The sequence below is a fragment of the Entelurus aequoreus genome, linkage group LG12, assembly GCF_033978785.1.
Source record: "Entelurus aequoreus isolate RoL-2023_Sb linkage group LG12, RoL_Eaeq_v1.1, whole genome shotgun sequence".
Classification (NCBI taxonomy): Eukaryota; Metazoa; Chordata; class Actinopteri; order Syngnathiformes; family Syngnathidae; genus Entelurus; species Entelurus aequoreus.
The window spans coordinates 28,268,172-28,294,460 of NC_084742.1; the positions used below are offsets into that span (position 1 = coordinate 28,268,172).

At 39.1% G+C, this 26,289-nt stretch overlaps 2 protein-coding genes across 4 annotated transcripts in view; both read left to right on the forward strand.

Annotated features, from left to right (window-relative positions):
• Window positions 1-2,738: 2,738 nt before the first annotated feature.
• On the forward strand, window positions 2,739-20,677 carry batf2 (basic leucine zipper ATF-like transcription factor 2). The gene is made up of 3 exons (XM_062065402.1): window positions 2,739-3,092; window positions 4,881-5,009; window positions 18,271-20,677. Exons 1-3 carry the CDS (start codon window positions 3,027-3,029, stop codon window positions 18,961-18,963), a joined length of 888 nt encoding a protein of 295 aa, XP_061921386.1. The 5' UTR covers window positions 2,739-3,026; the 3' UTR covers window positions 18,964-20,677.
• Window positions 20,678-24,436: 3,759 nt separating this feature from the next.
• The window catches only part of ppp2r5b (protein phosphatase 2, regulatory subunit B', beta), an 85,293-nt gene continuing 83,440 nt past the window's right edge, over window positions 24,437-26,289 (forward strand). For 2 of the 3 annotated variants that reach the window (XM_062065404.1, XM_062065403.1), the window contains exon 1: window positions 24,438-24,984. In XM_062065404.1, coding sequence (XP_061921388.1) covers window positions 24,777-24,984 — 208 coding nt within the window. In that variant the 5' untranslated portion in view covers window positions 24,438-24,776. Of the gene's footprint in view, window positions 24,985-26,289 lie in introns of all 3 variants that reach the window. The other variant, XM_062065405.1, reaches the window with a different exon arrangement.

Here is a 26,289-nt window from a genome sequence, read left to right on the forward strand (position 1 = left end):
TGTCTAGATTTTTGGTACACAGAAGATTCGAAATGTGGGACTGTGGATGTCTTTGTTGTGACGGAACATTTCACTAAGATGGCCCATGCCGTCAAATGCTCTGACCACTCAGCAAAGCAGGTTGCATGACAGCTGTGGGGCAGACACTTTGGTGTCTATGGATTCCCGCAACAAATCCACTTGGATCAAAGAGCAAATTTCAAAAGCCAACTGATCGAAGAGTTGTTGCAGGTAGCCGGGGTGAAAAAGTCAGGAACAACGCCTTGTCACTCCATGGGTAATGGCTACACCGAGAGGTTCAACAGAACCTTAGGGAACATGATCAGAACCATACCCCCTAGAGAAAGGCAAAGATGGCCTCAGATGTTGCAGACGCTGACCTTTGCTTACAACTGCACTGCCCATGAGTCAACTGGGTATGCTCCCTTCTACCTAATGTATGGACGGATTCCCAAACTACCTGTGGATATCATGTTCCACACGCTGGAAAAAGACAACAACATCGAGGACTATAATACTACATCAAGCGCATGAGGAATGATCTAAGGGAAGCCCTCACTCTGGCCCAGGCCGATGCTGAATCCAGCTGGCGACATCAAGCAGACCTGTACAACTGAGCAACTAAGGGTGCAGACATTGAGGTGGGATATTGTGTTCTTTTAGCGAACCGATGCGGTTGTGGTCGTAGGAAATTAGCTCAAAGGTGGGAGTCCACCTTATACACTGTGGTCTCCAAACATTCAAGGTGCCACACTTACCGGATCGCACACCCTGACACAGGGCAGGAGAAAATAGTCCACAGAAACCTGATTTTGCAGGCCAACTTTCTGCCAGTTGAGGTTGAGCGTAGGAGTGTGTCCTTTGACAGTGATTTTGAACAAAGTCATGGGCTTCAAATGATTGGTAACAGTGACTTGGTTTCTTTACCTGAGTTGAACCAATCAGAACGCACTGCCAGCTGGGTATAGCAGAGACCATTCCCCTCAATAGTTCCCATGGCAATTGAAGACATACCTTCGGACCTTTCTCAAATTCCCCCTGTTGACGCTCAACTGAAATCCCAAGGCCCACAGTGTTGTGATAGTGTTAGTGTTTGCATGAGCACCGAGCCAGAGAGTCCAGTGAGTCATATCAGGACCAGAGTCGTTCAAATTGAAAAAGCCTTTAAATAGACTTATCCAGAACATAACACAAAGAAATACGAAAGCAGGCTTTAGGGTCAATGAGTTTAAGCTACACCTAGTACAGTTTTCACCTTGGTCTTATGAGATTGTGTATTTGGCACTTTCTTAAGCCAAGTGGGTATTTGAAGTTTGGCCAGCTTCTATATTCTACTTTCCCTTTGCTGGGAGACATGTGTGTCGCGCAGAGATTATTATTATAAATACTTGTACTTGTGCTAGTTTTACGAATTCTAACTCACCTTGAGCAGTTTTGTGAAGTTCAGAAGGAAGTATATTATATAGCTGAGTGGAAAAGTGCTTTTCAAAGTTGTATTTTTTGTTGGTGTGTGAACCTTCTCAAAGCCTGCTTGTTTTGTTTTGGCGAGGAAAAAAAAAAGTACATATCCGTCCGGTTGTTGCAAGGAGGACTTTTAATAGCGACGCACACTAGGGGACGCGCGTGTTTGTCGACAGAACGTGAAGCAGATAAGACGTGCCGCAGTCGCTCTGCTCCTTTATTGAGCTGACTGTATTTGGAGGCTTTTGATTTCGCCTTGTACTGATGGTGACTTATTTAGAGATATTTTTAAAATGTATTAAAGCTCTTTTGTCAAGTCTGGTTGGGGTGAAATTTACCATGTTGATGTTCTCCCTCCTTGTCATGTGGTTTGCTCTGGAAGCAGAGAGTGGAACTGCTGCGGCTGACGTGTGTGCGTGAATTGACCGTGTCCTCCTTGCCACTTTTTTTAGTCTTAGAAAAAATAAATTTGCAAAACCTCAGAAGTGGAGTGTCGAAGTTTTTCGTCAGAGACCATTCAAAGTCTGCAACACATGTTCTTATTGTGCTCTTTTCGAGGGGCCAAGCACCAATTAAATTGACTTTAGTTAAAGTTGATTTAGACTTAGACTTAGACAAACGTTATTGATCCACAAGGGAAATTGTTCCACACAGTAGCTCAGTTACAAATGATGAAAAGTGTAAGGATAGAAATGATAATGCAGGTATAAAGTAGACTAAAAATGTACCATAGTAGCAATATAAAATATAACATATTTGTAATATTTACATATGATCTATACAGTTTATGATATATACTGATGTATTATATTTGTATATAATATATACAATATATAACAATTACCATGTACAATATTACAGTATATGTAACAGCTGCAGCATAAAATAGAGAGTATATTTGTCAAGTAGATTTTAGAGAGAGAGATTTCAGGTACCCTACAAGTGTTTTGAGTTAAGAGCTCCGTCATAGAACCAATTAAGCTCGTAAATGGAGGTTCTGCTGTACCTTGCAGGGGAATTCTGTTTCAAAGTTTGCTTTTGGCGTCCTCTTGTGGTGAAAGTAGGAGAGGCAGCCAATTACGTCGCAAGGATTTCTATGGCAAATATTGTAATTTTAAAAATGGGCTCCGCACTTTTGGATTATATGCATCACTTTGACGAAGGTAGATAATATTAAATAAAAATACTATTACTTTGACTACTGATAAATAATACAAAATAAAAAAACAGACATAACCCAGCGTCCCTAAACCGCGCCCATCTCACACGTTGTCTCACGAGTGTGCGCATGCGCCAGATGACGGAGGACGGCTCTATATCGAGGTCACCAAATTCCCGTCTTGCTCGACTTGTTTTAAAATAAAAGGAAAGTGAAAGCGGACGCCGGATACGTCACAGGCTGACGCTCTTGCTTGAACTTCGTCCAAAACACCGGCTTTCACAGAGGCTGCAGTCAGATCCCCTCTCTGCAGTGCAGTTCCTCAGCAGTGTGCAACTCAGTGGGTCAGAGAAGTTGAAGGTGCAAACTTGTTGCAAATAGATGTTTGCACTGTGCTGGGACTGAGATGTCCCCTCTCTTCATGGAGACCTGCTACCAGACCACCAGTCCTGGATCTGCTGAAGGACACTCGGTAAGTCCTCCTTCACTCCCTTTTCAGATCATGTCCTCACATGATTTGGCTACAGTGGTGTAAGAAGTGGACATAAGCAATTATCCAACAATGTTTGTTATTGTTGTGGACGAAATATGATAATACCACCTTAAAAATATTCCACTTTTTCAAGTGCCGAAGGTGTGGTTTGTACTCAGCTTGCTGTAAGACTATTTCATGTACATTTCAAAGCAATGTTACCAAATATATGGTTTTGTTGGCCTTTTGTAGTCTTCTGCGTACCGTATGCGTCTATATACTGTATGTGTGCGTATGTATGTATAAATGTATATATATATATATGTGTATATATGTATGTATGTATATATGTATATACGTACATACAGTCGCAATGAAAAGTTTACATACACTTGTAAAGAACATAATGTCCTGGCTGTCTTGAGTTTCCAATAATTTCTACAACTCATGTTTTTTTGTGATAGAGTGATTGGAGCACATAATTGTTGGTCACAAAAAAGATTCATGAAGTTTGGTTCTTTTATGAATTTATTATGGGTCTACTGAAAATGTGACCAAATCTGCTGGGTCAAAAGTATACATACAGCAATGTTAATATTTGGTTACATGTCCCTTGGCAAGTTTCACTGCAATAAGGCGCTTTTGGTAGCCATCCACAAGCTTCTGGCAAGCTTCTGGTTGAATTTTTGACCACTCCTCTTGACAAAATTGGTGCAGTTCACAGCTAAATGTGTTGGTTTTCTGACATGGACTTGTTTCTTCAGCATTGTCCACACGTTTAAGTCAGGACTTTGGGAAGGCCATTCTAAAACCTTAATTTTAGCCTGATTTAGCCATTCCTTTACCACTTTTGACGTGTGTTTGGGTCATTGTCCTGTTGGAACACCCAACTGCGCCCAAGACCCAACTTCCGGGCTGATGATTTTAGTTTGTCCGGAAGAATTTGGAGGTAATCCTCCTTTTTCATTGTCCCATTTACTCTCTGTAAAGCACCAGTTCCATTGACAGCAAAACAGGCCCAGAACATACTACTACCACCACCATGCTTGACGGTAGGGGTGGTGTTCCTGGGATTAAAGGCCTCACCTTTTCTCTTCCAAACATATGGCTGGGTATTGTGGCCAAACAGCTACATTTTTGTTTCATCTGACCACATAACTTTCCTCCAGAAGGTCTTATCTTTGTCCATGTGATGTCGGATGAAACCAAAATTGAGCTGTTTGGCCACAATACCCACCAATATGTTTGGAGGAGAAAAGGTGAGTCCCTTTATATATATATATATATATATATATATATATATATATATATATATATATATATATATATATATATATATATATATGCAGATTAGGGTAGTCAGAATATTACATTAGTTAACTTATGCGATTGATCACAAAAATGATTGCATTAATCATATATATCATGCAATTTATTTAGACTTTACATGACAAGCGGTAGAAAATAGATGGATGGATGGTCCTTTACCTTATTGACCCCCATAATGAAATTGCATTGGTGTCTAAGTATGGGGATCTTATTTAAGTTCATTTAAATTACGCAAGCCAGTAATAACCTGTGGTGAATCATGATTAATCCAAATTGAAGACTGTGATTCATTTAATTGAATTATTTTTTTATTTTTGACAGCACTAATATATATATATAGTATAATTCTTTCTCATTTTTAAAATAATACTTTATCCTACAACCTTTCACAAACCCTGAACACACACAAGTTTGCAGGATACTGTGTATGTTCTTGAACTATTTGTGGCCTTCCTACAGTCTTCGCAGGAGACAGAGACGGAGGGACACACGGCGAAGTATGGACAGACAAAGAGACAAAGAAAGAACAGAGACGCCGCTCGTAAGAGCCGCAAAAAACAAATGGAGAGAGCCGATGAACTCCACCAGGTATGCAAACTCATTCCTTTTTTGTATTTTTGTGTCCTTATATTTTAGTTGTGTGTGTGTGTGTGTGTGTGTGTGTGTATGAGAGACAGTGAGACCTGGCAGTGTGGGGCCATTTCTTGTACGCCGTCTGCTTTAGTAGAAGGAAGGGCTGTCTTTAGCACTTCCTCTTGCCTCCCACCCCCACCACACACACACACACACACACACACACACACACACACACACACACACACACACACACACACACACACACACACAGACACCCCCCCACACACGCACACACATATTATATAAGGCTGTATTATGTGAATATTATTGCATGTATACTGCTTGGTTGTGATGAATGCACGAATGCATCTGTATGGTGTGTTTATGCACAGTAGCAGTAGCAATATATTACTTATGAGTCATGTCTATTAATTGAATAGGGAAAAGCCATTAGTGAACAAGTACATGTCACCAGTATGTGTGTGCGTGTGTGCGTGTGTGTTTGTGTAAGTGTGTGTGTGTGTGTGTTTGTGTGTGTAGCCAAACTTTCACTTTCTCTCTCTTCCCCTCTTTCACTTCTGCCCTCTTTGTGAACTTATTGAAGGACAGTGTCACCTTATCACCGCATTATCACCGGGGTTGACTTTTTAATAAGAAAGCCCACCTCAGGCCAAAAATGTGAATGATTTATTTTTCGTATAAAGATGCATTTGATGTTCCTGAATGTTAACTAAACAGTTTGAACCTTCCTAACCCAAACAACCTTAATGCTTGTGTGAGTTGTTGTGTTTTTTCTACCATCAAAAGTCGTGCACGAAGTAAATGACTTTTTGTTAGCAGAGCAACCACAGTGGTAGGCGGAGCTTGACAGTCAGAGGCGGGAGACCAAAGTGTACAGTCTACAATTCTTGCAATTGCCCTCGACAGCAGTGGTTCTCAAACTTTTTTCACCAAGTACCAACCACCTCTGAAAACACTTGGCACCATAATGACCAACATTAAATACAGTAGCGTAGTAGGCCTAAATAGTTATTAAAAACAAGGCTGAGGTTTTATCTAACTAGTATATTTAATATTTTTGGCCACTGTAACATCAGTTTGAACAGTAACAGTGTGTTAAACTATTTGATTAAGTGATTCTTTAGCGTACCACTAGATAGAGCCCACGTACCAAACCACAGTTTGAGAATCACTGTTCACTTCAAGATTTGGAGGCGCACAGAACATATTTGCGGATATTGTCAGAGGTGGGTATACGTGGTGATGTTGGGCTTTTGTAGTTTAAATACCTTTTTTCCCTGTCATTTAAATAAGTCATAAATGTTTATATAAGATACATACAACCATGAAAGTTCCATAAAAAGGTTGCTTAAATCAAATCAGTAATGTCTAAAACTAACTACACCCCCTATCAAAAATGCTAAATTGTTCGTTCCACCTGGACAGTGGCTAGCCCAGCATGGAACACTTGATTCAACACAGATGACATCAAAGATGTCCTTTAAGAGTTCAATCTCACCACCAGCATTTTGGTTTCAAGGATGAAGTGATCAAAAAAAAGGGTAAAGTTAGGATATATTTACCTGTGGCAGGCATAAGAGAAAGTTTCAGTTTTGCATCTCATTACACATAAATGTGGTGCATTCAAGGACCCTCAATTAAAGTTAGAAACAGGTGTCTGTTTTAAAGACAGGGCGAGACTTAACCCCTTGGAGATGCTTGTGAGGGCATTTCACCAGTGTATGTGTGTGTGTGTGTATGTGTGTGTGTGTGTGTGTGTGTGTGTGTGTGTGTGTGTGTGTATTTCTACCCTTGAGACATCAACAAGGAAAAGTACCTTCCATATGAGGACCAGTGAACAAGTTAGGGCCAAAGTCATGGTCCCAATACAGAAAACCATTGCATCTAATTGAGAATGTCTCATTTGCACCCCTGGTGGTGAAATCTATCAAAATTAAGGTGGTCCCAAAAAGGAGAGATTTTTCAAAATACTTTGTGTCGGTTTTAAAAGTGCTCCCCCTCTGGTCAACAAATATAATAACAAGTGTGTGTACAAATTGAAATGCGCCCCTTTGGCCAAAATTAATTAAAAAAAATTAAATTAAATATTTGGGCTGTGAATCTTGGGTGTCCCACGATTCGATTCAATATCAATTCTTGGGGTCACAATTCGATTCAAAATAGATTTTATTTCAATTCAACACGATTTTCGTTTCAAAAATGATTTTTTTTCCGATTCAAAAGGATTCTCTATTCATTCAATACATAGGATTTCAGCAGGATCTACCCCAGTCTGTTGACATGCAAGCAGAGTAGTAGATTTTTGTAAAAAGCTTTTATAATTGTAAATGACAATGTTTTATCAACTGATTGCAATAATGTAAATTGTTTTAACTATTAAATGACACAAAAATCTAACTTATTTTATCTTTGTGAAAATATAGGACACAGTGTGTTGTCAAGCTTATGAGATGCGATGCAAGTGTAAGCCACTGTGACACTATTGTTCTTTTTTTTATTTTTATAAATGTCTAATGATAATGTCAATGAAGGATTTTTAATCACTGCTATGTTGAAATTGTAACTAATATTGATACTGGTTGTTGATAATATACATTTTTGTTTCACTACTTTTGGTTTGTTCTGTGTCATGTCTGTGTCTGTGTTTATTGCAGAGTGTTTGCTGGGTCGGGTTTTGGTTTTGGAATTGGATTGCATTGTTATGGTATTGCTGTGTATTGTTTTGTTGGATTGATTAATTAAAAAACAAATAAATAACAAATAAAAATAAATAAAATCGATTTAAAAAAAAAAGAGAATCGATTCTGAATCGCACATTGTGAGAATCTCGATTCGAATTCAAATCGATTTTTTCCCACACCCCTAATAAATATGTATATAGAGACACACTGCAATAACTTGAAGTAGATAATGAAGATTAAAACCAATAACAAACAAAATAAAACTAAATTAACTAAAAGCTTACCTTTTTATATTTGCATAGTTTGTTTATTTTATTAATGTTGTAAATACAAATCTTTATATATCTAGAAAAGGGTGGTTCTAAAGAGGGAGGCATTTTTCGGAGGTCTCAAGAACATACTATACTTGCCAACCTTGAGACCTCCGAATTCGGGAGATGGGGTGGGGGGGGGGGGGGGCGTGGTCGGGGGCGTGGTTAAGAGGGGAAGAGTATATTTACAGCTAGAATTCACCAAGTCAAGTATTTCATATATATACTGTATATATATATATACCGTATATTACCAAATAGTAGCCCGGGCGTTTATTTCACAAAATCGATTTTGGAGACAGGCGTTTAAAAGAAGCAGGCGGTTATTTGCACAAGGCTTTTATTTATTTTTGCACCAGCCTGCACCAGGCCATTATTTGGTTACAATGGTTGCTGTCTAGTAATTTTTTTTAATGTAAAAGCTATTGTAAACATACAAACAAAAAAACAAGAGATCAACATGAGGTAGGCTATCAAAAGACAAGAGATCAACAAGGCCTCAACATGGCAGTAGTGCAACAATTGTCAAATAGAATACCAATACTAAAAATAAAAAAACTTTTTAAATAAAGCAGCCTACCGGGAAAAATAAAATGATGGTACCAAGGACACAAGTATAAAACCCACCATCAAAACAGAACAATAATACTGTCACTTAAATAAAATAAAGGCTACAGTACTCCAAGTTTTAAATAAAGCAGCATACAGGAAAAATTAAATTATGGTACCAAGTATTCTATAAAACCATCAAAACAATAATACTGCTGCAAACACAACCCCAGTAGCATTTTAATCTAAATTATGCAAATAACAGCCCATGGGCGGCTATTTGGACATAGGCGGTTATTAGGAAGAGGCGGTTAATTCACAAAATGGGTTCAGACCCCGGGCGGCTATTAGGACATGGGCGGTTATTTGCCCAAGGGCGTTTATTTGGTAATATACGGTATATATATATATATATATATATATATATATATATATATATATATATATATATATATATATATATATATATATATATATATATATATATATATATATATATATATATATATATATATATATATATATATATATATATATATATATATATATATATATATTTGTTGATCTCTTGTCTTTTGATAGCCTACCTCATGTTGATCTCTTGTTTTTTTGTTTGTATGTTTACAATAGCTTTGACATTAAAAAAAATTACTAGACAGTAACCATTGTAACCAAATAATGGCCTGGTGCAGGCTGGTGCAAAAATAAATAAAAGCCTTGTGCAAATAACCGCCTGCTTCTTTTAAACGCCTGTCTCCAAAATCGATTTTGTGAAATAAACGCCCGGGCTACTATTTGGTAATATACGGTATATATATATATACAGTATATATATGAAATACTTGACTTGGTGAATTCTAGCTGTAAATATACTCTTCCCCTCTTAACCACGCCCCCCCACCCCCCCACCCCATCTCCCGAATTCGGAGGTCTCAAGGTTGGCAAGTATAGTATGTTCTTGAGACCTCCGAAAAATGCCTCCCTCTTTAGGACCACCCTTTTCTAGATATATAAAGATTTGTATTTACAACATTAATAAAATAAACAAACTATGCAAATATAAAAAGGTAAGCTTTTAGTTAATTTAGTTTTATTTTGTTTGTTATTGGTTTTAATCTTCATTATCTACTTCAAGTTATTGCAGTGTGTCTCTATATACATATTTATTAGGGGTGTGGGAAAAAATCGATTTGAATTCGAATCGAGATTCTCACAATGTGCGATTCAGAATCGATTGTCATTTTTTTTAAATCGATTTTATTTTTTTAAATTTGTTATTTATTTGTTTTTTAATTAATCAATCCAACAAAACAATACACAGCAATACCATAACAATGCAATCCAATTCCAAAACCAAACCCGACCCAGCAACACTCTGCAATTAACACAGACACAGACATGACACAGAAACAAACCAAAAGTAGTGAAACAAAAATGTATATTATCAACAACAGTATCAATATTAGTTACAATTTCAACATAGCAGTGATTAAAAATCCCTCATTGACATTATCATTAGACATTTATAAAAATAAAAAAAAGAACAATAGTGTCACAGTGGCTTACACTTGCATCGCATCTCATAAGCTTGACAACACACTGTGTCCTATATTTTCACAAAGATAAAATAAGTTAGATTTTTGTGTCATTTAATAGTTAAAACAAATTTACATTATTGCAATCAGTTGATAAAACCTTGTCCTTTACAATTATAAAAGCTTTTTACAAAAATCTACTACTCTGCTTGCATGTCAACAGACTGGGGTAGATCCTGCTGAAATCCTATGTAATAAAATGAATAGAGAATCCTTTTGAATCGGAAAAAAATCATTTTTGAATCGAAAATCGTGTTGAATTGAAATAAAATCGATTTTGAATCGAATTGTGACCCCAAGAATTGATATTGAATCGAATCGTGGGACACCCAAAGATTCACAGCCCAAATATTTATTTAATAGCCCATGGGCGGCTATTTGGACATAGGCGGTTATTAGGAAGAGGCGGTTAACGGCTATTAGGACATGGGCGGTTATTTGCCCAAGGGCGTTTATTTGGTAATATACGGTATATATATATATATATATATATACATATATATATATATATAATACTTGACTTTCAGTGAATTCTAGCTATATATACACTGCCGTTCAAAAGTTTGGGGTCACCCAAACAATTTTGTGGAATAGCCTTCATTTCTAAGAACAAGAATAGACTGTCGAGTTTCAGATGAAAGTTCTCTTTTTCTGGCCATTTTGAGCGTTTAATTGACTCCACAAATGTGATGCTCCAGAAACTCAATCTGCTCAAAGGAAGGTCAGTTTTGTAGCTTCTGTAACGAGCTAAACTGTTTTCAGATGTGTGAACATGATTGCACAAGGGTTTTCTAATCATCAATTAGCCTTCTGAGCCAATGAGCAAACACATTGTACCATTAGAACACTGGAGTGATAGTTGCTGGAAATGGGCCTCTATACACCTATGTAGATATTGCACCAAAAACCAGACATTTGCAGCTAGAATAGTCATTTACCACATTAGCAATGTATAGAGTGTATTTCTTTAAAGTTAAGACTAGTTTAAAGTTATCTTCATTAAAAAGTACAGTGCTTTTCCTTCAAAAATAAGGACATTTCAATGTGACCCCAAACTTTTGAACGGTAGTGTATATATGTATTTTATTATATATACATATAAATAAAATAAATACTTGAATTTCAGTGTTCATTTTTTTACACATATACACACACATAACACTCATCTACTCATTGTTGTACTTGAAAGTGCAATGCTTTGCAGCCAGAAGCACAGCTTGCTGCTTACTAAAAAAAACAACACTTACCTTTCACTATTTGAGTAGCCTTTGTTCTGCCATTTGCGTACTGGCGAGCGATCTCTGAATCCGGGAACATATCCTTCACGGATTTGTTGAAGACATCCGCAAATGAGAACAGGATGTTGCTTCCAGCTATCAGCATAGCCATCTTTGTCTCGGCATAAGTTACACCATCGGGTCTCCATTTAGCAAGGTGGCCCATAATACTGGGCTGTGACCGGTGCTGCTCTGCGGCCACCGTGTTCAATGGAGAAGTCTGTTCTACAAAATTTACAGGCAGCATACCCCTTCCCCTTCGAACTGTCCTGGATAAACTGAAATTCTTGTTTCCATTCGTTTTGGAACTTACAAGCGTATTTCTTCATCTTACTCGTCGTCGACGTCGCCATGGCTGTATCTTCCTCGTTCTTCTGCTTCGTCTCCTTGTTGTGTGCGCAGTTGTGCACTCTCTAAAAGCTGTATAATGTTATAACGTGATTGGGCAGGCACGCTGTTTATATCGTGGGAAAGCGGACGTGAAAACAGGCTGTCGACTCTTCACTCAGGTCCGCATGGAGCTGGAGGGGGCGTGGCCTCCAGCTCCAGCTGGAAATCGGGAGATTTTCGGGAGAATATTTGTCTCGGGAGGTTTTCGGTAGAATATTTGTCTCGGGAGGTTTTCCGCAGAGGCGCTGAAATTCGTGAGTCTCCCGGAAAATTCGGGAGGGTTAGCAAGTATGCTCAAGAAGGTAACAAATACAAGAACGTGTGTGTGTGTGCGTGCGTCCGTGCGTGCGTGCGTGCGCATGTGTGTGTGTGTGTGAGCATTTCACTAGTTTGTGTGAGAGGTTTTCCCTTTCATGAGTGTTTGTGAGAGGTAGTAAATGGGAAATATGTCTCAAACGCGCCCTCACCGCCTCATAATATTGGATCTATAATATATATTTGTTTTTAAAGTGAGTCTGTATGTGTGAGGATTGTGTGTGCCTGTAAGAAAGTGTTTATGTCTGTTTTGTGTTGAGCATTAAGCATACAGTGCATCCGGAAAGTTCACATTTCACAGCGCTTCACTTTTTCCACATTCTGTTATGTTAAATACAGCCTTATTCCAAAACGGAATACATTCATTTTTGTCCTCAAAATTATGCTTTATTTTTTAAACATTTTGCAAATGTATTACAAATAAAAAAACAGAAAAAAATTGGACGGAAAACGTTGGTTTTTATCCATGATGTCTCTGTACATTGCTGCACTCATCTTTCCCTCTATCCTGACTACGGTAGTCTCCCAGTTCCTGTTGCTGAAAAACATCCCCACAGCATGATACTGCCACCACCATGCTTCACTGTAGGGATGGTGTTATATTGGCCTGGTGATGAGCGGTGCCTGGTTTCCTCCAAACATGATGCCTGGCATTCATGCCAAAGAGTTCAATCTTTGTCTCATCAGACCAGAAAATGTTGTTTCTCATGGTCTGAGAGTCTTTCAGGTGAATTATTGCAAACTTTTTATTAAGAAATGGCTTCTGTCTGGTCACCCTACCATACAGGCCTGATTGGTGGATTGCTGCAGAGATGTTTGTCCTTCTTGAAGGTTTTCCTCTCTCCACAGAGGAATGTAGTAGCTCTGACCGAGTGACCATCCGGGTCTTGGTAACCTCCCTGACTAAACTAAGACGAATGCAGCAATGTACAGAGACATGCTGGATGAAAACCAACGCTTTCCACCCAACCTGATAGAGCTTGAGAGGTGCTGCAAAGAGGAATGGGCGAAACTGCCCAAAGATAGGTGTGCCAAGCTTGTGGCCTCATATTTAAAAAGACTTGAGGCTGTAATTGCTGTCAAAAATGCATCAACAATGTATTGAGCCAAGGCTGTAAATACTTATACACATGTGTATTAAATATGTTTTTTAATTTTTAATACATTTGCAAATAAAAAAAACACTTCACGTTGTCATTATGGGGTATTGTGTGTAGAATTTTTTAGGACAAATTATAATTTATTACATTTTAGAATAAGGCTGTAACATAAGAACATGTGGAAAAAGTGAAGTGCTGTGAATACTTTCCAAATGCACTGTAATGTTTAATTTACAAACATTTGCATGAAACAAATTGTCCAGTCCATTTTTTAAAAATTCAACTATCTAAAATATATATATATATATATAAACATCTATCTACCTGTGATTATTGTGATTGATTACAAGTTAACTATAGACAATGCGATTAATTGCCAATAAATATTTCAACTAGAGATGTCCGATTATGGCTTTTTTGCCGATATCCGATATTCCGATATTGTCCAACTCTTAATTACCGATTCCGATATCAACCGATACCAATACCTGTATATACAGTCATGGAATTAACACATTATTATGCCTAATTTTGTTGTGATGCCCCGCTGGATGCATTAAACAATGTAACAAGGTTTTCCAAAATAAATCAACTCAAGTTATGGAAAAAAATGCCAACATGGCACTGCCATATTTATTATTGAAGTCACAAAGTGTATTTTTTTTTTTAACATGCCTCAAAAATTTGGGACATGCTCTCATGAGTAGGTTGGGGGGTGGTGGTGGTGGTGGTGGGGGGGGGGTGTATATTGTAGCGTCCCGGAAGAGTTAGTACTGCAAGGGGTTCTGGGTATTTGTTCTGTTGTGTTACGGTGCGGATGTTCTCCCGAAATGTGTTTGTCATTCTTGTTTGGTGTGGGTTCAGTGTGGCGCATATTTGTAACAGTGTTAAAGTTGTTTATACGGCCACCCTCAGTGTGACCTGTATGGCTGTTGACCAAGTATGCCTTGCATTCACTTGTGTGTGTGAAAAGCCGTAGATATTATGTGACTGGGCCGGCACGCAAAGGCAGTGCCTTTAAAGTTTATTAGCGCTCTGTACTTCTCCCTACGTCCGTGTACACAGCGGCGTTTTAAAAAGTCTTACATTTTACTTTTTGAAACCGATACCGATAATTTCCGACATTACATTTTAAAGCATTTATCGGCCGATAATATCGGCAGTCCAATATTATCGGACATCCCTAATTCAAACTGTTTGACAGTCTGAGTAAATATCTAAAAAATTAGAACTTCTCCTTTCAAACTGAAGGGAAAAAAAGGTTTTATGTGAAAATGTTTTGCATGATTTTTCCCCTTTTGGGAAAAAAGGGTTTACACAAAAGAAGGATCAGAAAAGTTTTTATTTGTTGTTATATTTGAAGTTTTTGAAAACATTTTTATGTACAGGATGGGTACCGTTCACATTTGAACCGATACAGTACCAATTCCCGGTACCTGGGGATTGAAACTGGTAAAATTTTATTTTTTGTTACATTTAAAAATTAGCTAATAATGATAACTGCGCTGTCCAGTTGTTACATTGTGTGTTGTTGTAACATTTGAGTCTCATTTGCAATGCAGTTGCACTTCCAAGACATTAGATGGCAGTACTGTATGGGCTATGTCAGAGCCGTGTGGGCTATCTATGGCAGCGATTCTCGATTCCTCTGTGTAGTGGTACGCAGGCTCCACCAAATAATCACCTAATTAAATATTCAAACAGTGTTACTGTTCAAACGGTGTGTAATATTACCGTGGCCAAAAATATTAGATATAATTGTGAAATAAAACCTCTTCCTTGTTTTTAATGAATATTTAGGCCTACTATGCTACTGTATTTTAATGTTGGTCACTATGGTGGTGCTTGGTGAAAAAAGTTTGAGAAACGCTGATCTATGGTATGTTGTAGTAAGTAGCTTTTTCCATGAAGCGGAATGTGTCATGTTGCATCCTACAAAGTGTTTATACTGTGAGTATTTCATTGTAACAACCTTAGTTGTAGATTTCATTACCAAATTTAGAGGTGTTGAAATCTCCATGTAAAATCGCGAATGCTATAACCTGTTTATGGCAAATCCAATGTAAATTACAATCAGGCTAGCGCATTTTGTAAAAGGGGAGTCTTACTTTACGTTCAAGCTTTATTTTACCTAGCGTATTTGCTTTGATGATGTTGAAATTTGCAACACTACTTAAATGGAGTTTGGCTGAGTCCACCCCGCGTGCTGTTTGAGTAATTGCTTACTTGAGCCGGTGTTAAGTCTGCAACCGGGCGTGACGAGGATGTAACCAGGTGTGACGTCACGTGCAACAAAGGTATCGAAATATGGCATCGTTTGATTTTACGTGAATCAATACCTGGTAGTACCGATGGAATTCGTTTGGCGCCTATAAATGTACCAAATTCGGTACCCCTCCCAAACAGTCGTTTCTTCGATTTTCGCTTTTATTTGGTTTCGGACTGTGAATTTCCGTGACATATTAATCATTAATTGTAAATCAAATAGTTTCATAGCTAGAATATAAAAACATCTGTTTACTAAGTTCTAAATATGTTTTCAACATTGTGAGCGCCCTCTTGTCAGGTTCAAACACTGATGACATCTATTAAACAAGACAAGAGGCAAAGAATTAAACATAGACAGAATTAAATTTGGACTCAAATGAGGAGACACGTCTGGACACACTGTACTCTTGTAGAGTATCTCCAGCACGCTCTGCCAAAAGATTGCACTCCTCCTTTATTTGACTTTCTCCCCCCACCTGACCACAGCTGCTTCCAGAGGGAAGTGGGTCGCAAACAGCGTTGCCTTTGGTTACCGAACAGTTCAAAAGAAGAGGTCGTAAAATAGTTCAAAAAGAGTTCCATAAAATAGTTCAAAGAGAGTTCCATAAAATAGTTCAAAAAGAGTTCGTCTGGAAAATGGGCAGATCCTGTCATCTCTCCGCTTTGAAGTCCCAGTGGAGTTTTACGAGCCTTCCTCCTGGTAGGCCCCAAAGACAGTTCCCGTCCCCCTGCCAGGAACTCAATGTAATACAAAGCTTTTGTGATAATTTAGAAACAATTATTCTAACATCACTGGACATAACATAAACATATTTACAGTCTTTTAATCCAACATTGTAATGCTGACTGAGGCCGAGCCAATCAGTGACCATGATACTGAACATCATGCTCTGATTGGTTTGGTCTCCTAGTGGCCAGTATTACTGTAGTATTGATATTTTTAGTTTATTTGACAATTTGTATACTTGAAAATGCTTAATTTAGGACCAAATAATTGTAAAACATGTTCATTCAGACAGATATGGCCCAAAACTATAGTCATTTCAAATGGTAACTTTCTGACTTTAAGAAGCACTAAAATATATCAAGAAAATAAATCGGTAGTTAGTAACAGTTCAAATTTAGATCAAGCAGAGTCACTCAATTCTGAGTAAAAAAATTATGGAATGCTCTTGTAAATTTTAATTTCCAAAATGAACACCTGCATCAGATTAAATATGTTTATCAGCAGTTAAAAAGAAGTGTTCACACCTTGGAGAACTGTTGCACCTGGTGGATTGACATGAATCATGGCTCCAACACGAGAGATGTCAATGAAACAAAAGAGAGGATTATCAAACTTCTTCAAGAAGGGAAATCATCAAAATGTGTTGATTGTTCACGGGCATGTGTCTAAAATCTGGACCAAGTACAAACAACATGGGAAGGTTGTAAAAGACAAGCATACTGGTAGACCAAGGAAAACATCAACATGTCAAGATAGAGAACTTAAAGCAATACGTCTTGAAAATAGAAAATGCACAGCAAAACAAATGACCAACAGATGGGCGGAAACTGGAGTCACGTTCTGTGAGTAAACTGTAAGAAACTACCGAAAGAAAATGGGATTTAAATACAGAAAAGCTAAACGAAAGCCGTCATTAAAACAAGGTTCCAGTGGGCTAAGAAAAAGCAATAATGGACTATTAAAGACTGGATGAAAGTCATATTCAGTGATGAATCACTAATCTGCATTAATCAAAGTGGTGATGCTGAAACTTTTGTTTGGTGCCGTTCTGATGAGATTCATGAAGACGACTGTCTGAAAAAAACATGCACATTTCCACAGTCATTGATGATATGGAGCTGCATGTCAGGTAATGGCACTGGGGAGATAGCTGTCATTACATCTTTAATAAATGCACAAGTGACATTGACATTTTGGACACTTTTCTGATTACATCAATTGAAAGGATGTTTGGGGATGATGACATCATTTTTCAAGATGATAATGCATCTTTCTATTGAGCAAAACTGTAAAATGTTTCTTGAAGAAAGACACATAAGGTCAATGTCATGGCCTGCACATAGTCCAGAATCCTGATCTCAATCCAATTGAAAGTCTGTGGTGGAAATTGAAGAAAATGGTCCATGACAAGACTCAAACCCACAAAGCTGATCTGACAACAGCAATCAGAGAAAGTTGGAACAAGATTGATGAAGAGTACTGATGAAGAGTACTGTTTGTCACTCATTAAGTCCATGCCTTAGAGACTGCAAGCTGGGATAAAAACCAGAGGCGGTGCTACAAAGTACAAGTGCTCTGTTGTGTTTTTGTTTGTCTGTTTTTAATGATTCCATAATATTTTCCTCAGAATTGAGTGATTTCATCTTTTCACTCAGCTTGATTTGACAATAAAACGGTTACTGACTTCTTAAAGCCATAAAGTTGCCATAACAAATGACAATAGTTTTGTGTCTTGTCTGTTATCTGCTTTTTTTCTACAAAATTAAACAACTGAATGAACATCTTCCAAGTCTTGTGGTTCTATCATTTTGCTAGGGTTTGTAGACTAGGTTTGTTTTTTTAAATATCCCAAAAGAATTCACGATGTGACAAAGCTGAAATATTTTAGGCATGATGTGGCAAGGGATGACTTTAGTGACATTTTGTTGTTAAAAAAAAAATCATTTTTATGAGCGGGTGACCATATTAGTGTCGAAAGTGTGACTTCATTTGTAAGTGTTTAAAGATTCCACCATTTTATGTCGTCCCCCCCCCCACAGGAGCTGCAGCAGCTGGAGCGGTCTAACTCGGACTTCCAAAAGGAGATCAAAGCACTAAAAAAAGACGTCCATCGCTACACGACAGCCCTTGAGCGCCATAAGCCCTATTGTCGCCTCGGGGCGTCCGCCCTCACTACGACATCCAGCCAGGCTCCTGAACCTGTAGACATCAATAAGAGCCCACGTCTGTCGCTCTCATCCGCCCTATCTTCCCACAGTATTTTTCCACCCGCTCCCCATTCTGTCTTCTTCAGCGGCTTCCCCACGCCAGCTAGCACTGAGATTGACAATCTTTTCCACCTGGAATTCCAAGGTATGGCCACTTCTACCACGCTTCCCTCTGAACCACCTTTATCTGCAGAAAGTTTGGAAGCGCCCTTGCTTGATCCGCATGAATTTACTGGAAATCCTGACAACTCGGACTATCAGTGCTCCACATCTTTTGCACAGGCCAGTGAAGATCTTGCTTTGAAGCCAAGCGAGGAGCTCATGTCGGCATCTAAGCTTCTGCTCTCCTTGCTTTCCAATCCCAGTCCTTCCGGTAACCTTCCGACGTCAAGCAGCAACCTGGATGTACCGTTCAGATCAAATGCATCCTCGCTAGCTGTGATGGAGGAATGTCCAGGGAATCTGTCATTTTCGGATCTCCTGGAGGACAATGAGTGGATTCTAAATGCAGGGACAAGTGACTAGTAGTCTCATGTGTGGATTACTGGAAAACATGTTGGTCCCCACATTGTTCCAGTCAGAAGTTTATTTCCACTCATGGTAAATAATGTCACATTCATGTTAAAGGCCTACTGAAATGATTTTTTTAAATTTAAACGGGGATAGCAGATCCATTCTATGTGTCATACTTGATCATTTCGCGATATTGCCATATTTTTGCTGAAAGGATTTAGTAGAGAACATCGACGATAAAGTTCGCAACTTTTGGTCGCTGATAAAAAAAAGCCTTGCCTGTACCGGAAGTAGTGACGTCGCAGGTTGAAAGGCTCCTCACATTTCCCCATTGTTTACACCAGCAGCGAGAGCGATTCGGACCGAGAAAGCGACGATTACCCCATTAATTTGAGCGAGGATGAAAGATTCGTGGATGAGGAACGTGAGAGTGAAGGACTAGAGTGCAGTGCAGGACGTATCTTTTTTCGCTCTGACCGTAACTTAGGTAAAAGGGCACATTGGATTCCACACTTTCTCCTTTTTCTATTGTGGATCACGGATTTGTATTTTAAACCACCTCGGATACTATATCCTCTTGAAAATGAGAGTCGAGAACACGAAATGGACATTCACAGTGACTTTTATCTCCATGACAATACATCGGTGAAGCACTTTAGCTACGGAGCTAACGTGATAGCATCGGGCTTAACTGCAGATAGAAACAAAAGAAATAAACCCCTGACTGGAAGGATAGACAGAAAATCAACAATACTATTAAACCATGGACCTGTAACTACACGGTTAATGCTTTCCAGCCTGGCGAAGCTTAACAATGCTGTTGCTAACGACGCCATTGAAGCTAACTTAGCTATGGGACCTCACAGAGCTATGCTAAAAACATTAGCTATCCACCTACGCCACCCAGCCCTCATCTGCTCATCAACACCCGTGCTCACCTGCGTTCCAGCGATCGACGGAGCGATGAAGGACTTCACCCGATCATCAATGCGGTCGGCGGCTAGCGTCGGATAGCGCGTCTGCTATCCAAGTCAAAGTCCTCCTGGTTGTGTTGCAGCAGCCAGCCGCTAATACACCGATCCCACCTACAGCTTTCTTCTTTGCAGTCTTCATTGTTCATTAAACAAATTGCAAAAGATTCACCAATACAGATGTCCAGAATACTGTGGAATTCTGCGATGAAAACAGCTTTTTGTATTGGATACAATGGTGTCCGAATACTTCCGTTTCAACGATTCACGTCACGCGCATACATCATCATACATAGACGTTTTCAACCGGAAGTTTCGCGGGAAATTTAAAATTGCACTTTATAAGTTAACCCGGCCGTATTGGCATGTGTTGCAAAGTTACGATTTCATCATTGATATATAAACTATCAGTCTGCGTGGTCGGTAGTAGTGGGTTTCAGTAGGCCTTTAAACCCTTTATGATTTATTTGAACTGTCCTTTTTGTTGCAAATAAATTATTACACAATGTAAATCTTCACTGTGTACATCAAAAAAGACTTCAATTCTCAGATCTTCTCTGAGGTGGAGGACTTTCCATTGCCCTGAGTGTTGGTGGATGAAATGAGTCATGCTGCCAAAGTAAAATTACCAGCTGCATTACCGCCTCTTCCTCTCGGCAGATCTCGCACCATCCATAGGTTTTATAGTTTTACGTGAAGAAGCGCATGTAACATGTCAAACCAATTAACAGCGTCATATATTCTTTTTCGGGGGGGGGGGGGGGGGGGGGGCGTAACAAAGAATAATTGAGAAGCACTGTGTTAAAGAGAGCAATGCATTTTTATCACAGCTTTTCCAAGCATCCTACTTTCATTTTGGATGCTTCCAATATTTATATTTACACACAGGAACAAAGTTACTTTACCAATAACAAAAATGACCAGAGTCAAAATGAGTAGGTGCAGCTTAAAACACCATCCTAGTTTGAGAGACAACAAGTGTTGGAAGCCATGTGCTCTGATTACTCAAACCTATTTGAAGTCATTAGTGGGAGTCGTGTCAAGGTTGAAGGAATCCTGAAGAAAGATATTTGAAGATTTTGGAGGAAAACCTCAAGCACTCAGCAGCAAAACTGGGAATGGGTCCATGCTTTGTTTTCCAAAATTATAACGACCCAAAACATACGTCACTCCTGGTGAAAAAAAGAGCGCCAGCATGCCAAAGTGAATGTTATTGAATGGCTTGCACAAAGCTCCGACTTCAATCCCATCGACAATCTTTGGGGAAAATTGAAGACCAAAGTCCATGGCAGAAAACCGTCAAATTTTGCAGAGCTTGAGAGGTTTGCCAAATAAGAATGAGCCGGGATTGCTCAAGAGATGTGTGAGAGACTTGTGGAAAACTGTAACCATGGATTGCAGGCTGTTATCCAGTAAAAAGAACACACAATTGCCTGTTAGCAGCAAGGGGTTCATCATTTTGACTCTGGTCTTCGTTTTTGTGAAATAACTTTGTCCCTGTGTGTAAATAAATACAAATATTGAAAGCATCCAAAATGAAAGAAGGATGCTTGGAAAAGCGGTGTTAAAAATGCATTGCTATCTTTTACAGCACTTGGGAAATACTAAAAAAAAAAAAAAATCATGGTAGGGCTGATAGTTTTGTCCTCAACTCTATATTAATTTCATCCTAGAAAAAGAACAGTTTAAATGAATCATTTGAACATTTTAAATATTTCTAGGTGAAACAATTCAACATGTCTGAAAAAGAGTCAAAAGAAGCAGAGCTATTACATTTAAAATCAGGTGTGTGTAAACCTGTGACTTATAAATAAATAATGATAAATGGGTTATACTTGTATAGCGCTTTTCTACCTTCAAGTTACTCAAAGCGCTTTGACAGTATTTCCACATTCACCCATTCTCACACACATTCACACACTGATGGCAGGAGCTGCCATGCAAGGCGCTAACCAGCAGTCATCAGGAGCAAGGGTGAAGTGTCTTGCCCAAGGACACAACGGACGTGACTAGGATGGTAGAAGGTGGGGATTGAACCCCAGTAACCAGCAACCCTCCGATTGCTGACACGGCCACTCTACCAACTTCGCCACGCCGTCCCCACTTGAACTGTTAATCAAAATATGAAATTAAGTGTGCTATATATAAAACATTTTCTGCCTCAAGCAACAAACACTGGGACAACTCCTGCATTATATTTATTTTTGTCACCCATTGTATTGACTAACACATTGTTTATTCCTGTGCAATAATATACTGCATGCATATTTGTACACTCACTAATGAAGTGCAAAACTGGTGAAGAATAGACCAATAAATGATTTATAAATAACATGTATTTAAGGTAATGTTTTTTTTCAACGTGTTAAACAAAGCACGGAGGCTGCAGCTGAAAGTTAGTATACATTTCAGTACTGTAAGGAGGTAAGAATAACAATTTCAAATTTTGCGCTGTTGTCTCTTATGCATGCACAGAGTCAGAGAATGTATTTAAGCGTTCCAAACAACTGATTACATTATTTCATGTAAAATAATAGTCAGATTTAAAGTGCAGAATAGAGGTTTTCCTTTTTTTTACAATAATTTATAGTGATATTTCAATGGATGTTGATTACATTATTGTACTGAGAAATAACAGTAGTATCTCACCTTCAGAGAGTTTTGCGATATAAGCAGTTTGTTGGCTGGCTAATTGTTATGCTTTATGTTGCAAGCAGAAATTTGAGTTGCAGGCATCCCCGCCATTAGTTAGCGCAGCGAATGCCACGTTGAATCCTGTAAGATCGGACCAAAACATCTGGTTTTACTAGTGTAATGGGGGCCAGCTGGAGTGGCTGCGCCAGATGTAGGTTGGTAGACCTCACTCCCTGACAGCTTCAAATAGTGTGCTAGCTGATGGGTTAGTAGCTCGGGCCTTTAGCCTAGTGGCTAGCACACACTCCTCTCTATCGGACGGTCGTGGGTTCGCGCTAAGTGGTGGCAGTATGGGAAGAACACAGCGCAGACCACTACACGAACATTAGCTTATAGCTATAGAGATCGAGATAGAATAAGGAAGTGAGTGGGAATGATAGTGCTGAAAAGAAGAAGAGGATGATATTAATTGAATTAAGGAAAGAAAAAAACATGACTGAGCGCATCACCGCTAGTCTGCACTATACTGAAGCAGAATGAATTTAACGTAAGAACGTCACATCTAAACGGCAGAAATTTAGCCATGAAAATAGGGAAAACCTGTTGATAATGATAAATGGGTTATACTTGTATAGCGCTTTTCTACCTTCAAGGTACTCAAAGCGCTTTGACAGTATTTCCACATTCACCGTAGATGGTGTGTTTGACATCGAATCCGTTCGAAGGAGATTCTATTCCAATTTTCCCAAAATTAAATGCTGTACATTTAATATTACATTACTTCATTAATATACTGTAGTTGTGCTTTGTATTGTATTGTTTTTATACCATATTTCGTATCTAAATGTTGTTTATTCCTTTTAAAATGCATGTTACATGTTAAAATTGTGCTGTTTTGGGGAGTCCTAAGCATCGAATGAATCAATATAAATCATTTCAATGGGAGCCGTTGGTTTTAAATACAAGTGTTTTGAGTTAAGAGTTCTGTCACAGAACCAACTAATTACTACTGTTGTGTTAAATGTTTTAAAATCCTGATACATTTTAACAGTGAACGAATGCAAACATGTAATTTGAAAATTATTATTACTAAAAATAATAATTACATTAAAATCAACATTTAGATCAAAATACCGAGCTAAATATGATGTTGAATTGACACCAAATCAACTGAAATCAAATTGAATATTGACATATTGGGTTTAGTTTACTCAAGTTTATCTCTGGCTTGATTTCCTAATTTGTATGTAATTACCAAATCAACAACAACAAAAAAAAAAGTTGAAAATTGTTGTTAATTTTTTTTAAATTCTCAACTTTAATATGTTGCCCACTAGGTTGAGCACTGTTTGATTGAAATGCTATTTTGATCAATGTTAAGCTGTTTTGCTTCGAAGACAACCAGCTACAAAACATGCTAGCTAGTGGAGGGACAATGGTTGGGATTAAAGTCAAATAAGAAAGCGCCTTAGCAACAACTAGCGCATGTTCGCAATGACATCATTTAAAAACCCATTCTGTCAAAGTGTAAACGCACCGAGTGAATACAGCCTCAAATAAAAAGCAAATAAATAAATAAATACATCCCATAGCGTCATCCGCAGTGTTGCTGGAGCCTCCTGCTTTGCGCCACCTTGAAGGCACAGGTGCAGCTCATACAACATCCGGTGTTTTCATTTCAAAGTAAAACACAGCACAGCGCGATACACTTTTGGATACGTAATTATTTGAACTCGGTGTATGTGAAGGTGCTGCTGGGTGACTCAAATCTGCCGGAATCAAACACACCCCGGTTCACTTGTGATCCACGCACAAGCGTTGCCACTTCCTGGTGTTTTGTCTTGAAGGATGAAACGCTAAACTTCCGGTTTGGTCCCCGCACCCTCACAACGTGCGGCTTGATGGTGCTCGCTTAGCGGTTGTCGGAGGAGCAGATAACGGATAACCGACACGGGAGCGGAACAAACACAGGAAGAGGGGCTGCCGTTGTCTGACAAAGAGTTTTTCTTTTGGTGTAATTTGTCTCATCGGCGAGTTTTTTGTTTTTCTTAGGAGAGCGGCAGGACGCATCATGACGGCGTGGTGAGGCTTGTTCCCGCCCTGAGAACGTCTGGAGGACATCAGGGGGGGCCACGCCAGGGCTGATTAAAAACGATCAAGACAGAACCTCACCTTGCCCCCCTCCTCCTCCATCCTCACCAGTCGACCAAGAGGGCCCCCATGCAGTCCCCCGCCATGGAGACGACCAAGCTGCCCCCGTCCAGCCCCTCCTCGCCCACCACTAGCTTTTCGGTGCCGTCGGCAGAGAAGGTGGACGGCTTCCCGCGGCGCTCCATGCGCAGGGTGCGCCAGAGGAGGTCCCACAGCTCGTCCCAGTTCCGCTACCAGAGCTCCCAGGTGGAGCTCACACCTCTGCCCCTCCTCAAAGGTCAGTCCAAAAAAACAGCTCGTCATGCACCTGGCGACTTCATTAGGTACATCTCGTAGCATCCAACACTTTGCTGGGCGGACCTCCACCAAGGCCCAACAAGCCTAATTTCAGCCATGACAAAAAAAAAAAAAAAAACATGGTGGAACTCTTCTACTCCTGAACCGCCGCACAGGAAAGGGTGAACATTTGTCAAAACATGCACCCCATACACGCTGTTGCCTGTGCTATTATATTTCACCACATGGTGACGCTGCAATTAGGAGTGACTTGAAATTTCTCACACCGCACAACAACCCGCTGTAACTGTCACTGCCCAATATGTCAGCGGTTGCAAAAAGCAAACATAGCGACTTCCTGCCCTGCTCCTACTGTTGTACGACTTTGAGCAGTAAAAATGTTTTACACAAACAACAACGTACAGTATGTGCATTCAAAGTGTTTGGATAGTGAAAGTCCTTTTCGAAAAACAGAAGTATAGTCAGTCGTCCTGCGTTTATCGCTGTTAATTGGTTTGAAGTAGAAACCATTGATAATAAATAGGGATGTGCTGATTGATCGGCCTTTAATCAGTATTGGCTGAATTTTGTAACAAAGTATGCCAATTAATGCATTTTATTGCCAATCACAAATGCTGATCCCCTCTGGCTGACACTATTTAGTTTTGTCCCGCGGCTGACAAGCAGCTACTGTAGCAGCTAATTATGTGTCTCCAATGTGGAGCCACTCTTCTACGCTAATAATAATCACCTCCATCATGGCAAATAAACTGCAATTCTTTGTATCTTAGGTATCATTCTCAAATAGTGTTATCACTGGAGGACGAGGTTGAACATGTTCCACACAGAGGAAGGAAATGAGAAATAGTTTAAATATTGTGTCGATATTGTTGAACTGTCAATTCCACTCACCATAACCAAAAAGAAAAATTTACAGTTAACACATGTGATTGGTATCAGAATTGGTATCGGCCGATCTCACTCATGGATGATTGGGATCAGAATCGGCAGCATAAAACCCTGATCGTAACATCCGTAATTATAAAGCAATATTTTCATAACAAGAGCATAAAAAAACTGTTTACAACCTTCTAAATACGATTGTCAACACTATGAGAGCCCTTTAAACAGGAAAGAACACATTTTAGTCACCTTTACACTCTTTTAATCAATATAACAATGCTGCCTGGGGCCGAGCCAATCAGTGGCCATGATACTGAAAAGCGCGCTCTGATTGGTTTGATCCCATCTAGTGGCCAATACTATCAATCAATCAATCAATGTTTATTTATATAGCCCTAAATCA